General features: G+C 37.6%; 1 protein-coding gene across 1 annotated transcript in view; it reads left to right on the forward strand.

Moving 5' to 3' along the window:
* The window catches only part of TTC39C (tetratricopeptide repeat domain 39C), a 37,295-nt gene extending 23,968 nt beyond the window's left edge, over positions 1 to 13,327 (forward strand). The window contains exons 7-14 of the mRNA XM_041399429.1: positions 1,683 to 1,776; positions 2,582 to 2,689; positions 3,171 to 3,280; positions 3,959 to 4,082; positions 7,083 to 7,180; positions 8,353 to 8,457; positions 10,113 to 10,151; positions 10,769 to 13,327. Coding sequence (XP_041255363.1) covers positions 1,683 to 1,776; positions 2,582 to 2,689; positions 3,171 to 3,280; positions 3,959 to 4,082; positions 7,083 to 7,180; positions 8,353 to 8,457; positions 10,113 to 10,151; positions 10,769 to 10,858 — 768 coding nt within the window. The 3' untranslated portion in view covers positions 10,859 to 13,327. The remainder of the gene's footprint in view (positions 1 to 1,682; positions 1,777 to 2,581; positions 2,690 to 3,170; positions 3,281 to 3,958; positions 4,083 to 7,082; positions 7,181 to 8,352; positions 8,458 to 10,112; positions 10,152 to 10,768) is intronic.
* Positions 13,328 to 13,643: the final 316 nt, after the last annotated feature.

Consider the following 13,643-nt stretch of genomic DNA (forward strand, 5'->3'; position numbering starts at 1 on the left):
ATGAATGTCTCTGAAATACTTAAAGGAGCTTGATGCTGAAGGAAAACTTAGGCAGATGTCAAAACACATGAGAGATGTAGAGAGTTAGAGAGGTGGCTTATAGAAGATTTGAATATTCAACAAACTGGACTTGTGTATTGCAAGCTGGTTGGTATTTCCTGTGCTGCCCCAGGCAGGTGTACACCATTGCAGAAAATGATTGCCAGTAGTCATTGTATGGAATAAGTGATTTCTGTTTCAGAATAGTCAGGGATTTAGAAGGCAGTGTATCTTTGAAGAGAACTAAATATTAGATTTTCTCTTTTTTTTTTTCTTATTTTTTTTTTAATTTTCCTCAGAAGCGCTGAAAACATGGATTTGCAGAGCTTTTGAATTCCTAGCACAGAAATAAAGTTCTCAACTGATGTTATTTTATTTTTTCTGTGAGACTGGGCCCATAGCAATTATTTCCCAGGAAGGTGTGTTGGGGTGATGCAGTGTCACTGAAGTCACGTGTAGAGGAGTGAAAAAGGAGCGCCTGGCTCAGGCTCCCTGACAGTTTTGAGGGCAAATATAACTCACCTGTCTTTCTGTGTTGTATATTCTACTGCCTTACCACCAAGTATCTTATTTCAATCACTGTTGTACTTTCCAAGTGTACAGTGTTTATATTGATACAGCTGTGGCTCCCTGTGCAGGCAGTTGTGTTGTCTTGATGCAATATGTATTATTTACAGTTAAATCATTCCTTAGCAACTAAACCAGTTTTCCCTGATGAGACAAAGGAGAAAACCTAATAGAATCGTTTCAGAGCTCTGTGTGTGCCTGGTCTTAAGCTACAATGCTGCAGATTTTTGTAGGATTTTTTGAATTCAGTTATGTTGGTATAGATGGTGAGTTTGCATTTTCAAGGTTTTCTTTTGCTCACATGCTTAGTCAGCAAAGAGGAGCTTAAAAATTCTTCTGTTGTATAAATTATAATAAATGTATGTGATAATAAATACAGGAACAGTATTGAAATGGGTATAGGCTGTATTAGAATATATAGTATGTTTAAATATTGCTTTTCATTCCCCCCCCCCCCCCCATAATGATTGATAGGGAGAAGTCCCATCCCAGACTGAGAAGACCAGGTTGTCAAAAGAACTATCATTCTAGTTCTTAGAAAAATGTCAGCTCTTTTTGCTAAGCTGTTGTTAGCTAATGATTCTATCAAAATGCTTTTTCTCTCATATGCTTTTTATCTTCTTACGTGTCATGCAGCATTTCTGAATTCTCTATTAACTTGAAGGGGTTTCTGAGGCATATGGGAAGAGGTGAAAAGGTCAAAATAAATGAAAGCAAACACTAAAGGTATCCTCTTGTGTAGAAAGCTAAACTTCATTAGCAGATGTTAAAAATATGATTTTTAAAGGTGGAATGACTAGTAAAAGTAGAAGTGAGATAACTTAAAAGCTTACTACACAAGCCAAATGAATTTTGGACTTAATAGCACATAGGAGGAATATATTCACCGATTTTTAAGGTTGAAGGTTGAGACATGATCTGATCTGGCGGCTATTACACTATCAAACTCCTCTACTCTAGGTTTTATTAGCTATCTATTAGAAGAAATACAAATTTTTCTTTATCAATGTTAAATTATCCAAAATAATTTAAATCTCAGATGTCTGAATTTTTTCTTTTTCTTTCGCCTTTGTTAGTGTCAAATTAATAGTGCCTTGACCTCATTTCATACTGCTTTGGAACTTGCAACAGACCAAAGGGAGATTCAACACGTCTGCTTATACGAAATAGGTACGTTGGATGTGTGCTCACCATTAATAGCTCAGTCTCAAGTTTGGCAGCTTCAGTAAACAAACTGAAGACTTCTTACTAGGGTTTTAAAAAAGGTTTTAGATTAGTGGCCTTTGTCTTGGGTAGATTATGGTATTGATCTTCTTGTTTAGAAAAGTAGAATTTAACACTTTTTCATAATAAAACTATCTGCAAGTACAAGGTGTTGCAAACCGTTAACCTACTACTGAGTATTATTTAAAATTAGAAATAAACTCATCTGACTTGTCTATGGATTCACCACTTCTGTGCTAAAAACTCATCAGTTTAGTGGAGCTTCACAGTTTGCAGGGTCTGTATTTCGTGTTCATTTCCTTCTATCAGTAGCAGGATATATTGTCTTAATTTGCATACACGTCTTTACAGTGGAGAAGATAGGTTGCTTCAAGCTTTAAATGGGATCTTGTCACAGTAGAAAATAATAATGCAAAAAGTAGTAGCTTTGTAAGTTTCAACGTTCTACAGAATGTAGTATCTAAATTTTTAAAATGAGAGCTTTTGGTATATAATTTTGTTCCTGCTCTGAAATGTGGATTAATTATTTCCTATGGAATCTTCTAATTCAAAATGTCCCAGTAAATTTAAATCAGATTTTAAATGTATGTCATTTGTTTTTGTTTTTAATTTTCCAGTTACTTTTATAGTTGTTAAACGTGCTCCAGCTCTCATAACAAAACAAACACAACAGAACTGTGTATTCCAATAATGTTGACACCGAGTTTGAATTTCTGTACTTCCTCTGAAGTTAAATCAGTGTTGCTTTCAGGTTGGTGCAGCATGATAGAGATGAACTTCAAAGATGCCTTTGAGTCCTTCGAAAGGCTTAAAAATGAATCCAGGTGGTCCCAGTGCTACTATGCTTATTTAACAGCAGGTGGGTATATCCAGGGTGTTGGGGAAATGGAAGTCAGTGATGTGGTAAGGTTTTGGCACTGTTTTCTCTTGGGAAACTTGCTGGTGCACATAGTGCCTTCCACACTGCCTGCTGCACATACGGGTTTGTGCCAGGCTTGACTTGGGCAATTGTGTTTGTTTCCATCATGAACACTTGCATGCTCATACATGCACCTGCCTGTCTGTACACCTCTCTCCATGCAGATAGAATTATTACCACTTTACAAGCTTGGTGGTATTACTTTCTTTAATGGATGTAAAAAGTAGTACTGACTTTTTAGTGAACGCAGAGGGTACCTGGGGGAGTTGAGATTACCATGCTGTCAAATCTCTAGTCTAGATAACTTTCTGGAAGTGAGTGTGTGGAGATTTTTCTCTATGATCATATGATATCTAATCTTAATTTTTCCTGTTTCATATCCCAGTACTGTTAATGTATTTTTGTTTCTGTATTCTTGCAGTGTGTCAAGGAGCCACTGGTGATGTCAATGGTGCTCAGAATGTGTTCAAGGAAGTTCAGAAGCTTTTCAAGAGAAAAAACAATCAGATTGAACAATTTTCAGTGAAAAAGGTTAATTTTTGCATAGGCTGACTTGTTTTGGTACACTGATGACAGTTCAGTTCTTAGTTCAGTATTTTCTTTAGCAGGATGCATCTCTTTTCTGCTGTCCTGCTTCTGTAGAATTTGTGGGAAGGAATAGGGTGGAAAAATAATAGTGTCATTTGAAGGACCTGACAAAGGGAATGTGAATTAGCTATTCACTCTACAACCAAAGTAATTATTAAAGATAAAAATACATGATACTGTAGTTGCTTTGGTAATTTTCCTTCTAGCTTTGCCTTCCTTAGTTCTTTTTATCTCGTCTTGTTTGTGAAAGCCTTAGTTGTTTCTGAGAGCTGGGAGTTGTCTAGGAAATGGCTCTCAGCTGGTGATCTTGCACATGATACTATCTCAGCATCCAGTCAGTGTGTATTGGGACTGTGAAATACAGTAAAACCAAGTCAGGCTGCATACAAGGAGGTTTTAATTTTGATCAATATGTAAGCTCTTACATTAGTTGCAATATTTTGATTTTTTTAGTCATAAAATCCTTAGGCAAAGTTACCACTGACTTTTTTTTCATAAAATTGTTGGGTGACTTTATAAAACAGTTAAAATTAGTGTTTGCGATATATTGTTTGTAAATATCATGTTCCCTCTAAAGGAAAAGATTATGGATCTCCCTTCCTTCTTTCTTGCACTTTGTAGGCAGATAGATTTAGGAAACAAATACCAACCAAAGAGCTCTGTGTCCTGGCGTCCATTGAAGTGTTATACTTATGGAAAGCTCTGCCAAACTGTTCCCTCTCGAACTTACAGCATATGAGTCAAGGTATATATGGCTCCTTGATTTATTTATTTACATTTTAAAATGAGATGTATGATTTTATGCTGTTGGGTGGAGTAGCTAATTGCAGTAGCATGAACATTTTAACTTGTGCATGTGTCATAGCAAAATACAGGTGAGTAACAAAAGAATAGTGACGCATTATGATTCAGCCTAATGCTTCATTTTTACAAGTTTTTGGGAGAAGTCGTAACTGCCTGCTGCATATAGCTGTTTGTTAACTGTGGTTTAAAATAAAACAGTAGCACAGTAGTTACTGTTTCAAGTCACAAAGCAAAATGTAACTCATTTAAACCTAGCAACAAAATAGAAAAAAATTAAAACTACATATTCATTCCTGCATGTCAGTTTTCTTCTGAGAGGAAATAGGCAGCTTGTGAGGTTATCTATGACATGATAGGTGTTCTGTTTGTCCTGGGACCTTAGTGGTGAGTGATTGCCTCTTCCTTAGTCTCCAGCTGACTTTGGGTGTCTGCCATGGGAAGCTTATTGTAGCAGTGTGTACCATGAAGTGTTGAGTGTTTCTTACTCCGTCCAGCAATCGCTCTTGTTTGCGTTCTGCAAACAATTTCAAGCTGGTTGAAGAGAAGCTCAACATGATCTGCATTGGCAGCCTATTGACTGCATCCTGGGTTGCATCTAAAGGAGTGTGGCCAGCAGGTCCAGGAAGTCATTCTGGCCCTCTGCTCTGCTCTGGTGAGATCCCTCCTGGAGCGCTGTGTCCAGGTCTTGGGTGCTCAGCACCAGAAAGACATGGACTTTTTGGAGTGGGTCCAGAGGAGGGACACACAGATTATCAGAGAGCTGGAGTACCTCTCCTATGAGGTCAGGCTGAGAGGGTTTGGGATGTTCAGGCTGGAGAAGAGAAGCCTTCCGGCAGTCCTTCGAGAACCCGTCAGTTCTTAAACGGGACCTGCAAGAGAGCTGGGGAGGGCCTTTTTGCAAGGGCAGGGAGTGACAGGACACGAGGGAATGGCTTTAAACAGAAAGAAGGCAGATTTGGATTAGATATTAAGAAGAAATAAATGACAGGACACGGGGGAATGGCTTTTAACAGAAAGAAGGCAGATTTGGATTAGATATTAAGAAGAAATAATGTGAGGGTGGTGAGGCACTGGAGCAGGTTGCCCAGGGAAGCTGTGGATGTCCCATCCCTGTGAGTGTTCCACGCTGGACAAGGCTCTGTGTAACCTGGTCCAGTGAAAGGTTGGCAGGGGGCTGGAACTAGATGGTCTTTAAGGTACCTTCCAACCCAAACCATTCTAAAATCCTCTGATTATTACTTGCTCATTTAGAAAATAAAACAGAAATTGCCATGGGTTGTTTTTTTTTGTAATCACAGAATTTTGGGGATTGTACACAATTTTCACGTTATGCTAGAAAACTCCAGTCTTGAAGTCAAGAGTTAGGACTAGTTGTGATGTTTGTTCCAGTTTTAATTTGAGATAACTTGTCCATTTAAATTGCATTATGGCAGTAGGGTATAGATTCCTAGTTTTCTAGTCACAAAGGTAACGGTAGGCTTTAAAATCAGATTTACTCACATCAAAATAAATTCGAGGTTTTTTTTTGGCTGTCATTTGCCTTCAGAGTGGTCAGCTTTAGAGGGTGTAAGGAGTTTGCATTCTCTCCCGCACACTCAGAGGCAGTGTAGGTCTCCCTCGTGTAAGCTTCCAATCAATGGTTCACATTTTAATGTGAAATAGCAGTATGGGTTCAAATTCAGAGATACATTGCTTGTGAGTTTGACACTGACAAATATGTCTGCATCAGCCATCCCTGGTTGAAGGTTTTCTGTGCAGTGAATGTTATTTCTGCACCTTATGTGTATTTCAAAAACATGAATAATAGGTTTTTTCCCACATTTGTTTCCTCTTGTCATGAATAATTGGATTGTAATTTGTTGGGGTGGATTTCCAGGCTTTTCCTCAGGGCTAGAACATGACTTAAAGGAATTAATTTGTACCCACTTGCATCTCTGTAAGTAAAATAGATAGGCCAGATAACTTGAGCCTTGTAATCCACACAAGAACTGACAATGCAAATACTTCATGAAGCCACCTTATAGTTATCCATAGGTGGCTCCTTTGGGTTGTGGATTATCTGTGTTGTGAATGCAGAGCTGGTTAAGATCTGGCAGGGTTTCTGCTGTGACGCAAAATGTTTAAGGAGCTGCACTGCTCCAGACACAGCAGTTATAGGATGAAAAGCCCTGTACTCTCTCCTTCCTGGAGGTGCTGGTGTGGGCAAGTGCAAATGGCTCCTCATAGAACTCACCTTGATTTAGCAGAGCTGGCACTAATAAGCTTGATCAAAATGGAATCTGATTCGTTTAGAAAGGGTTCCAAGCGTTGTGATTCAGATTTTCCTGGAAACAGAGCACTACTCAGCTGAGGCACAGTCTGTCCCCAGATTGTGGACCAGCTAAAGTCTGGCAAATTAACCTTATCCTGCCATCATCACTGAGAACTGTGATGCCAAAACACTCTAGACTGGGTTCTTAAGTCCAGTACAAATTTTTGTATGTCTGTCACTTGGCTTCAGTTCAGAAAAAGTCAGGTTTTAATTGCTTGGTCTGTACTCCTTCTAACTTGCACTGTGTATTTTTCTTTCAGTATGTGGGTGTTTTGTAACACCAGAATGAGATTATTGTTTTGTAAGTTTACCTTTTAGTGGCTATTTCAAAGACCAGTAGAGATCAGTCCCCCTCTTGTGAGAAGAACACACCCACTGCCTTGGACTTCAACCCATTCATTCCTGTTAGGAATTGCTCTCATGAGTGACAGATTTCTTGATGAGGTTCATACAGAATGGGTTGTATTTAAAAGAAAACAATTTACTTTGCTTTTCTATTAATGTTACTAACATCTCCTTTTTCTGGAAAAAAATTAAATATTAGACTAAAAGACAATGTAAATCACAGTTCTTGTCTAAGAAAGTATTTGTATTTCAATCCACCTTGTTTACTGGAATCTTTTCATTAAGCTTGTCATGATGTGGATGATTCATCGGCTGCTGGTTTGAGGAATTTGCTTCTTGGTGCCATACACAAATGTTTAGGAAATTCTGAAGATGCTATTCAGGTAAGTAGTTAAATGATAATTTCCTCCATTATTTCTATTTTAAAAACTATTCTTTTAAAAACAGTGAATACTTTTGAGTAAGAGTGTTAAGCAAGTCATTAGTTTTTCAGTGTCATTGATCATTCTGGTTTGTGAATTCTAACAGTTTCTTTTAAAATCTTCTGATTTAACATGTCTTCATTATATTCTTTGCTATGAAAGTAATTGGCTTTGAAAGAACATGGCAGTAAAGTGGTTTGTAGTAACAAGAGTTAAGGGGAAGCTGGAAAGAATAAGAGAAAGTTTTTGCTCTGCTAGATGTCCATCAAAGAAAATTAATGTTTTTTTAAGTACCTTGGAGATTGTCCTTTTGAAGGCACAGGTTTGCTGCTTCTTCTCTGGACATGTTAGAGAGAGGAGTTTGATTATTAGCACATTCCAAAGAATAATTTTGCCACCACTCCAGGTTTCGATCTGTAGGTACAACTCTCCTTATTCCTCCCCAAAATAGAATGCTATTCATATAAGCAGCAAGATGCTGGCTTTAAACCCTTCTTCCCCCTGCCCCATTTCTCTCTCACATACCTTAAATAATCTGGGTACTTCATCTTTAGTGTCACAGTTTCTTGTTAGAGTTAGTATTTTTTTCAATATTAAGTTGGAAACTCTTGAATCCATCACTATAATACTTGGTAAAAATCCAAACTAATAATTTTGCCTTGATACAGTAGTGTTGGTAAAAACATCTAGGAATCTATACCATTGTAAATTTTTAATACATTCTCGTTTTAGCTTTGGCTAATTTCTACAGATTAAAGTTGAATGGTGCTTCTGCATTGTTTGGAAGTAACAATTCTCACATACCTTAAATGATCTGGGTACTTCATCTTTGGTGTCACAGTTTCTTGTTAGAGCTAATATTTTTTTCAATATTAAGTTGGAAAACTCTTGAATCCATCACTATAATACTTGGTAAAAATCCAAACTAATAATTTTGCCTTGATACAGTAGTGTTGGTAAAAACATCTAGGAATCTATACCATTGTAAATTTTTAATACATTCTCGTTTTAGCTTTGGCTAATTTCTACAGATTAAAGTTGAATGGTGCTTCTGCATTGTTTGGAAGTAACAACCAGTCAATTTTAATGTACCTCTGCAGTCTTTGGTTTCTTTTTTCCTTTCATTTTTACAGTACTTTCAGCGAGCTGCTAAAGATGAACTCTGCCGTCAGAGCAACTTGTATGTCCAGCCATATGCTTGCTATGAACTTGGCTGTATCCTGTTGGACAATCCAGAGGTAATGGCATGACTTATTTTTAAACTTTAAAAAGTGGAAGGAGTCAACATACCACTATGCAAAGAATGAAACAAAGTTTGTAGGTGACTGTGCATATGAAGTTTTAAAAATTTGTTTTATACCCACCATAAAGAAACCTACAACTTTGTGGGGGATGGGGATTCAGTCCAAGAAATGGAATGTGTTTTAGATCACAATGTCTTAGTTTTTTAATACTGAGAGCGTTCCTGCTGCTGGTGGCAACAAAGGTGTCACCAGAATGCCCTGGGTAGGCAGGGATTTCTTGTCTGCAGGTAGTATTTAGTCTGGTAGATGCCTAAGGTCCTTTTCTTTCCTATTTAATATCCTGTTGGATGCCGTTCAAAGTTCACCTGTACTTATCCTCTCCAAATAGAATTTGATGCCTTCCTAAAATAGCAAGTGGTTTTTTTAGTAATTTAAATCCCATTAAAGCTGTTTGTGTGGGCATTTTGACTTCCACCCTGAGTAGTAAGGGTTTTGTTCTTCAGGATGTGGAAGAAAATAATCCACCTGGCTTTCAGATTGCTCAAATGGCTTGGCTGACAATGCATTTAATTGTTCAGGTCTTTGCACATACCCTGCCTCAGAGTATCTTAAACCAGAGCAGCCTGTGCAGCACTCTTGGTGCCATTTCTCTCCTTAAATGTGCAACCCCAGTCCTTGGAATTTATGCCACTTTGTGTTGTTAATCAGATGGCAGGTTAGGAGGGAAGTGGTCACAGGGTATGAAGTAGTGGGCTGATAGTATCTCATATTCTTAAGATTCTGTTTTCAGTTTGTTTTGATGTTGTCACAATTTAGTTAGAGTTGAGCCTTCCCCTTAAAGGGGGAAAGAGAGGAAAATCTTTTAATAAAGACAATTATCATGTCAAAGGACAGAACTAGAAAATGCTTTTAAAACTAATTTTCTTTTTGAAAACCCTGCTGCCCTAAGACTTAGAGCTGGGCTTTGAAGCCTGGAAGGAAGGTCTGAGTCCCATAACAGTTCCTGCTGCCTTTTTTTCCATGTTCATGTTTAAATTTGATCTGTCACGTGTCTAAAAAAAAACCCCAAAAAATGTGGGTAGTGAAAGTATGTTAAGATGTGAAGAATGTGAGAGCATTCCTTTCTTCCTCCTGCTTTACATGCAGTGTGTGCACACAGTAGCTGAGTGTTGTAGGGTGTTTGAGGGCTGAGCAAGCCTCAGCTGGAGGAGCTGTGGTAGTGTTTAGCATGTGAAGGATGTGGAGGAAACTCCCTCTTGTGGCACTCAGAAAATGAGGAGGTAAATGATGCCTGACTTCAATAAAGTGGAATGGCGTAGGGGAAAGCAAGAGCTAGAACTAGAGGTGAGTGGTTCCTGTTTATACAAAATTTCATTTAGTAGCTGGGGTGTTGTGCTAGAGCTCCATAATGCTTAAGAAAGAGAATAGGACTTTAATTTCTATAATTTCACCTTTTCTGTAGAAGACTAGTAATACATAATAGTGCTTCTCCTGGGTGCTTCATTAGTATTTCCAGTTTCCTAATTTGGGGGGATTTTGTCTGCTCAGTACCTTTTTGAAAGGTAGAGATGCTTCACCAGCTCATTTACTTAAAGTGTATTCTGTAACATTTGTGATAGGTTTCCAATGCAATGTTTGTCTTTTTGTAGACTGTGCCAAGAGGCAAAACCTTACTGCTCCAAGCCAAGGTAAAAACGAAGACATTTTCTAATTTAATTGTCTAAAATGAAAGGGCATTTGGGAGGTTGTGTTTTCAGGGGTTTGGGGAAGGGAGAGTAGGTGTTAAGTGGTGGTGTCCCTCACCTGTAATGGACAGCTCCTGTCACGTAAATGTACATTAATGTGCATGGTACACATTTATGTGTGCTCCATAGGTATGTGCTGCTAGGTCAGCCATCACACAGAGCCCACATCACTGACAGCTCCTGAAAGTCTTAGAACCTTGATAAGTTTTTCAACCAAGATTTGAAAATGACAATTCTCCATTCCTTGTCTGTTCCAACTGGTTCCTGCCTTGGGCCTGTTGGAATTTCTGGAGCTTTTGGATTAGTAGAACACTTCAGGTGCTCTTCAACTATATGGGCTTTAATCTGCCCTCTTTACCAACTTGGAATTTCTGTAATAATTCCTTTGCTATGGGTACCATGGGGATATTGCAACATGAAGTTGCCAGTTCACCTCTTTTCTTTGGACTCTTTTAACATGATTTTTTAAGCATTAATAGCAAAATTATCTGCACATCCTGAAGTGAAGGAGGCTAATAGGTATATGTTTGGGGCTTTTTTCCTTGTTTTTTTCCCCCTAGGAGGAATTTTCTGGCTATGACTTTGAGAACAGATTGCACGTCCGCATACACGCAGCCTTAGCCTCTCTAAGGGAAGTGGTTCCACAGTGACCGTCAGGAAGGCTTGCTGTCCTTTCCCACAGTTCCTGCACTTTAGGATGAAGCAGAAGAAAGAGCTGTTGGGAAGTCCAGCTTTTCTTCTGAAAACCACTTGTGCCAGAGACACTTTCCTAGTATGGCAGAGTAAAAACATTACAATTTTAACTAAAGGTAAATCAACCAGGAAGAAGGTTAAGTGACCTTGTGTTTTTAACTCTTCATTTTTTATTTTGTTCAAACCGAGCTGAACACAATTACTTGTAACTCTGTGGGTGAGCCTAAATAAGCACATGATTTACTTCAACAACATTGGCAAGGTTGATTTTTACCTTTTAAAACGTCTAAAATTCCAGGAGGAGCACTTTTGGTTTGATTAGAATAATGCAATATAAGTAATTGGTTTAAATGTTGAAGTTGGAAGTGGTCAGAATATTCCTTTTTATTCAAGTATTAGCCAGCACACAGGAGGAGGAGGAGGAAAACTGTTCAGCCACAAAAAGCAGATCTTACTAAATTTTTGTGGCTTTTGCCAGTTACCTCATGATGGCTAATGGTGAATTTTAAACCTCTCACCCCTTTTTGTTCTTCATCCATTTCCTTCCAACCCAGCTCATATTTGTGATATCAATTATGTCAATATTTAAATTCTTTACTTCTGGTACATTCCAGACAAATACTTTGACATGCAACTACTGCTTGGGCCGTTCCTATTTAGGCTCTTACATTCTGAATATCGTATTAAGATTTTACATGTTTTTCATTCAAGCTGCTAGATCCTTACAGCAGTGACCTTTAAAGGTATTTAAAAAAAAACCACAACCAAAAACAAAAAAGCCAACCCACAAAACTGCTTTGGTAGTTACACCAATATTACAATATCTTCAGTCTCTGTATCGTATTTCAAGCCTGTGGTGTTAAGTTATTGGAATACCTCAGAGAGCCTAAAACTTTTGTCATGATTATATAATTTCTAATACTTGGCCATCAGTGTGCTTATCTGTAGCTTTTTTTACTTTTGTCTGTAATGTGTAGTATTTCCTTATGTTTTGTATTCAGCTAATTATTATATTCTAGGAAGGTAACTATTTTTTTAAAGAAGCTTATGAATGGAAATCTGACCATAAAGTTAGTTGAATTATGTTGCTTTGCAAAGCTAAGAAAACTGGATATCCTTGGAAATAGTTATCCAAAAGCCTTATCTTTACTTTGGTCAGGTTGCCTTAAACAGTTCCTTAGCTTAAGCTTTTTTTGTTTCTTCTTACCTTTTTGTAGAGCATGTTGCCAAAGTTCTAGATTTGCCCACACTTAACCTTCATTGATTTGCTTTTGAGGTTACATCTAAAGCAAGACTGATATGGAGGAAAGAAGTAATGTCCTGTTTGGTAGGCCAAATGAAATGGTTGAGACACTTTCATTTCTCTCTAGAAAGACACAGTTCTGCTATGAAAGGCATTCCTAGAGCAGTTTAACACTTCTGTTGCAGTTCCTGAAGGAGAGGAGGAACTCTTTATAAAGCAGTTTTATTTTTATATAATCTAGGTGTGTTACAGGTAGTACACTGGGATTTTTTTATTCCACCATGACAGTAATACTGAGTCATAAATGGGTGTTCAACTTTATTTGGTCAGTCCAAATAAATATTGACTAGAAAATGATATATTGTATATAGTGACTGCTTAGAGTTCAAATAATTATTTTAAAAATGGGCTTTAATGTACTTGAAATCTTATTTTGTCCTATCTGACTTTTAATGTTTTTCAATCAGACAGTCTGTTCTGGGTAAATAGCTGGGAATGATGCAGCTACTGGCAAAATTCTTTTTAAATACACTCCTTAAATATGATGTGAGACTTGGCTGTTCAGGACACAAAGCACCTGCATGCAATTTGTGTTGGGATATTTAGAGTCTGCATACTTGGAGGTAGCTAGAAAATTGTAGTAAATTTACCAAAAGGCCTGTTCTCACCAGGCCAGGAGTGGGTATAGAAAGACATTATATGTTCATGTAACAGTTCAATAACTCTGTGCAAAGTGCAGCTTTCCTGTGGGCTTAGCAAATCATCACAACTGTATGTTTCTGTATTAATTATTTTTCCCCCTCTCCTCATAGGAGACCCTCCTACACTGTACATGGCAAAATTATTTTTTATGTTAGATTGTGCCTGTGATGAGAAAAAAATCAATGGTCTTTTGTGTAAACTAGTAAGTTTTTATACTGTGGAACTCGGAGGCATGGTCTAATAGCAATAATGGAATATGCATCTTGCTAATTAATATATTAAGGCCATCTTTACTGGGACAGGTATTTTTTGTTGATGTTGATGCAGTTTTTATCTCAGTACGACTAATTTCAGATAAATAACTAGAATTTTTAGATGTCACAAGGTGGCATATTTATTGTGATGTACTGTAAATGTTGTTAATTTACAGAACTTGCACTTTTATATTTCTGAGTAAAATTAAAAGAAATGTGGACATGAATTTTGTTCCTTTGCTTCTTGAGTTTGACTTCTAATTGGTGACCTCCTGAACAAGATGATACCAAGTACTGGGAAAACTTCTGGGATGTTAAGTGACTCTGTGACAAAGTTTTCTAGTCAGTAATTACCTCCAGCCTTTTTTCTTCCAGTATGATTACAGTCTCTTGGATTAGCAAGTGAGTTACATCATGTTGAGCTCAACCATAGAATGAATGAGCTCTAAGGTACATTTTTAAGACATCAAATTCACTTGTTCGTCACTGAAGAAAAAGAACCACATAAAATTCTATTTGTTGCATTCCTACACCTTTGAAAAG

Source organism: Onychostruthus taczanowskii, unplaced genomic scaffold, assembly GCF_017590055.1.
Source record: "Onychostruthus taczanowskii isolate IOZ18803 unplaced genomic scaffold, ASM1759005v1 scaffold16, whole genome shotgun sequence".
NCBI lineage: Eukaryota > Metazoa > Chordata > Aves > Passeriformes > Passeridae > Onychostruthus > Onychostruthus taczanowskii.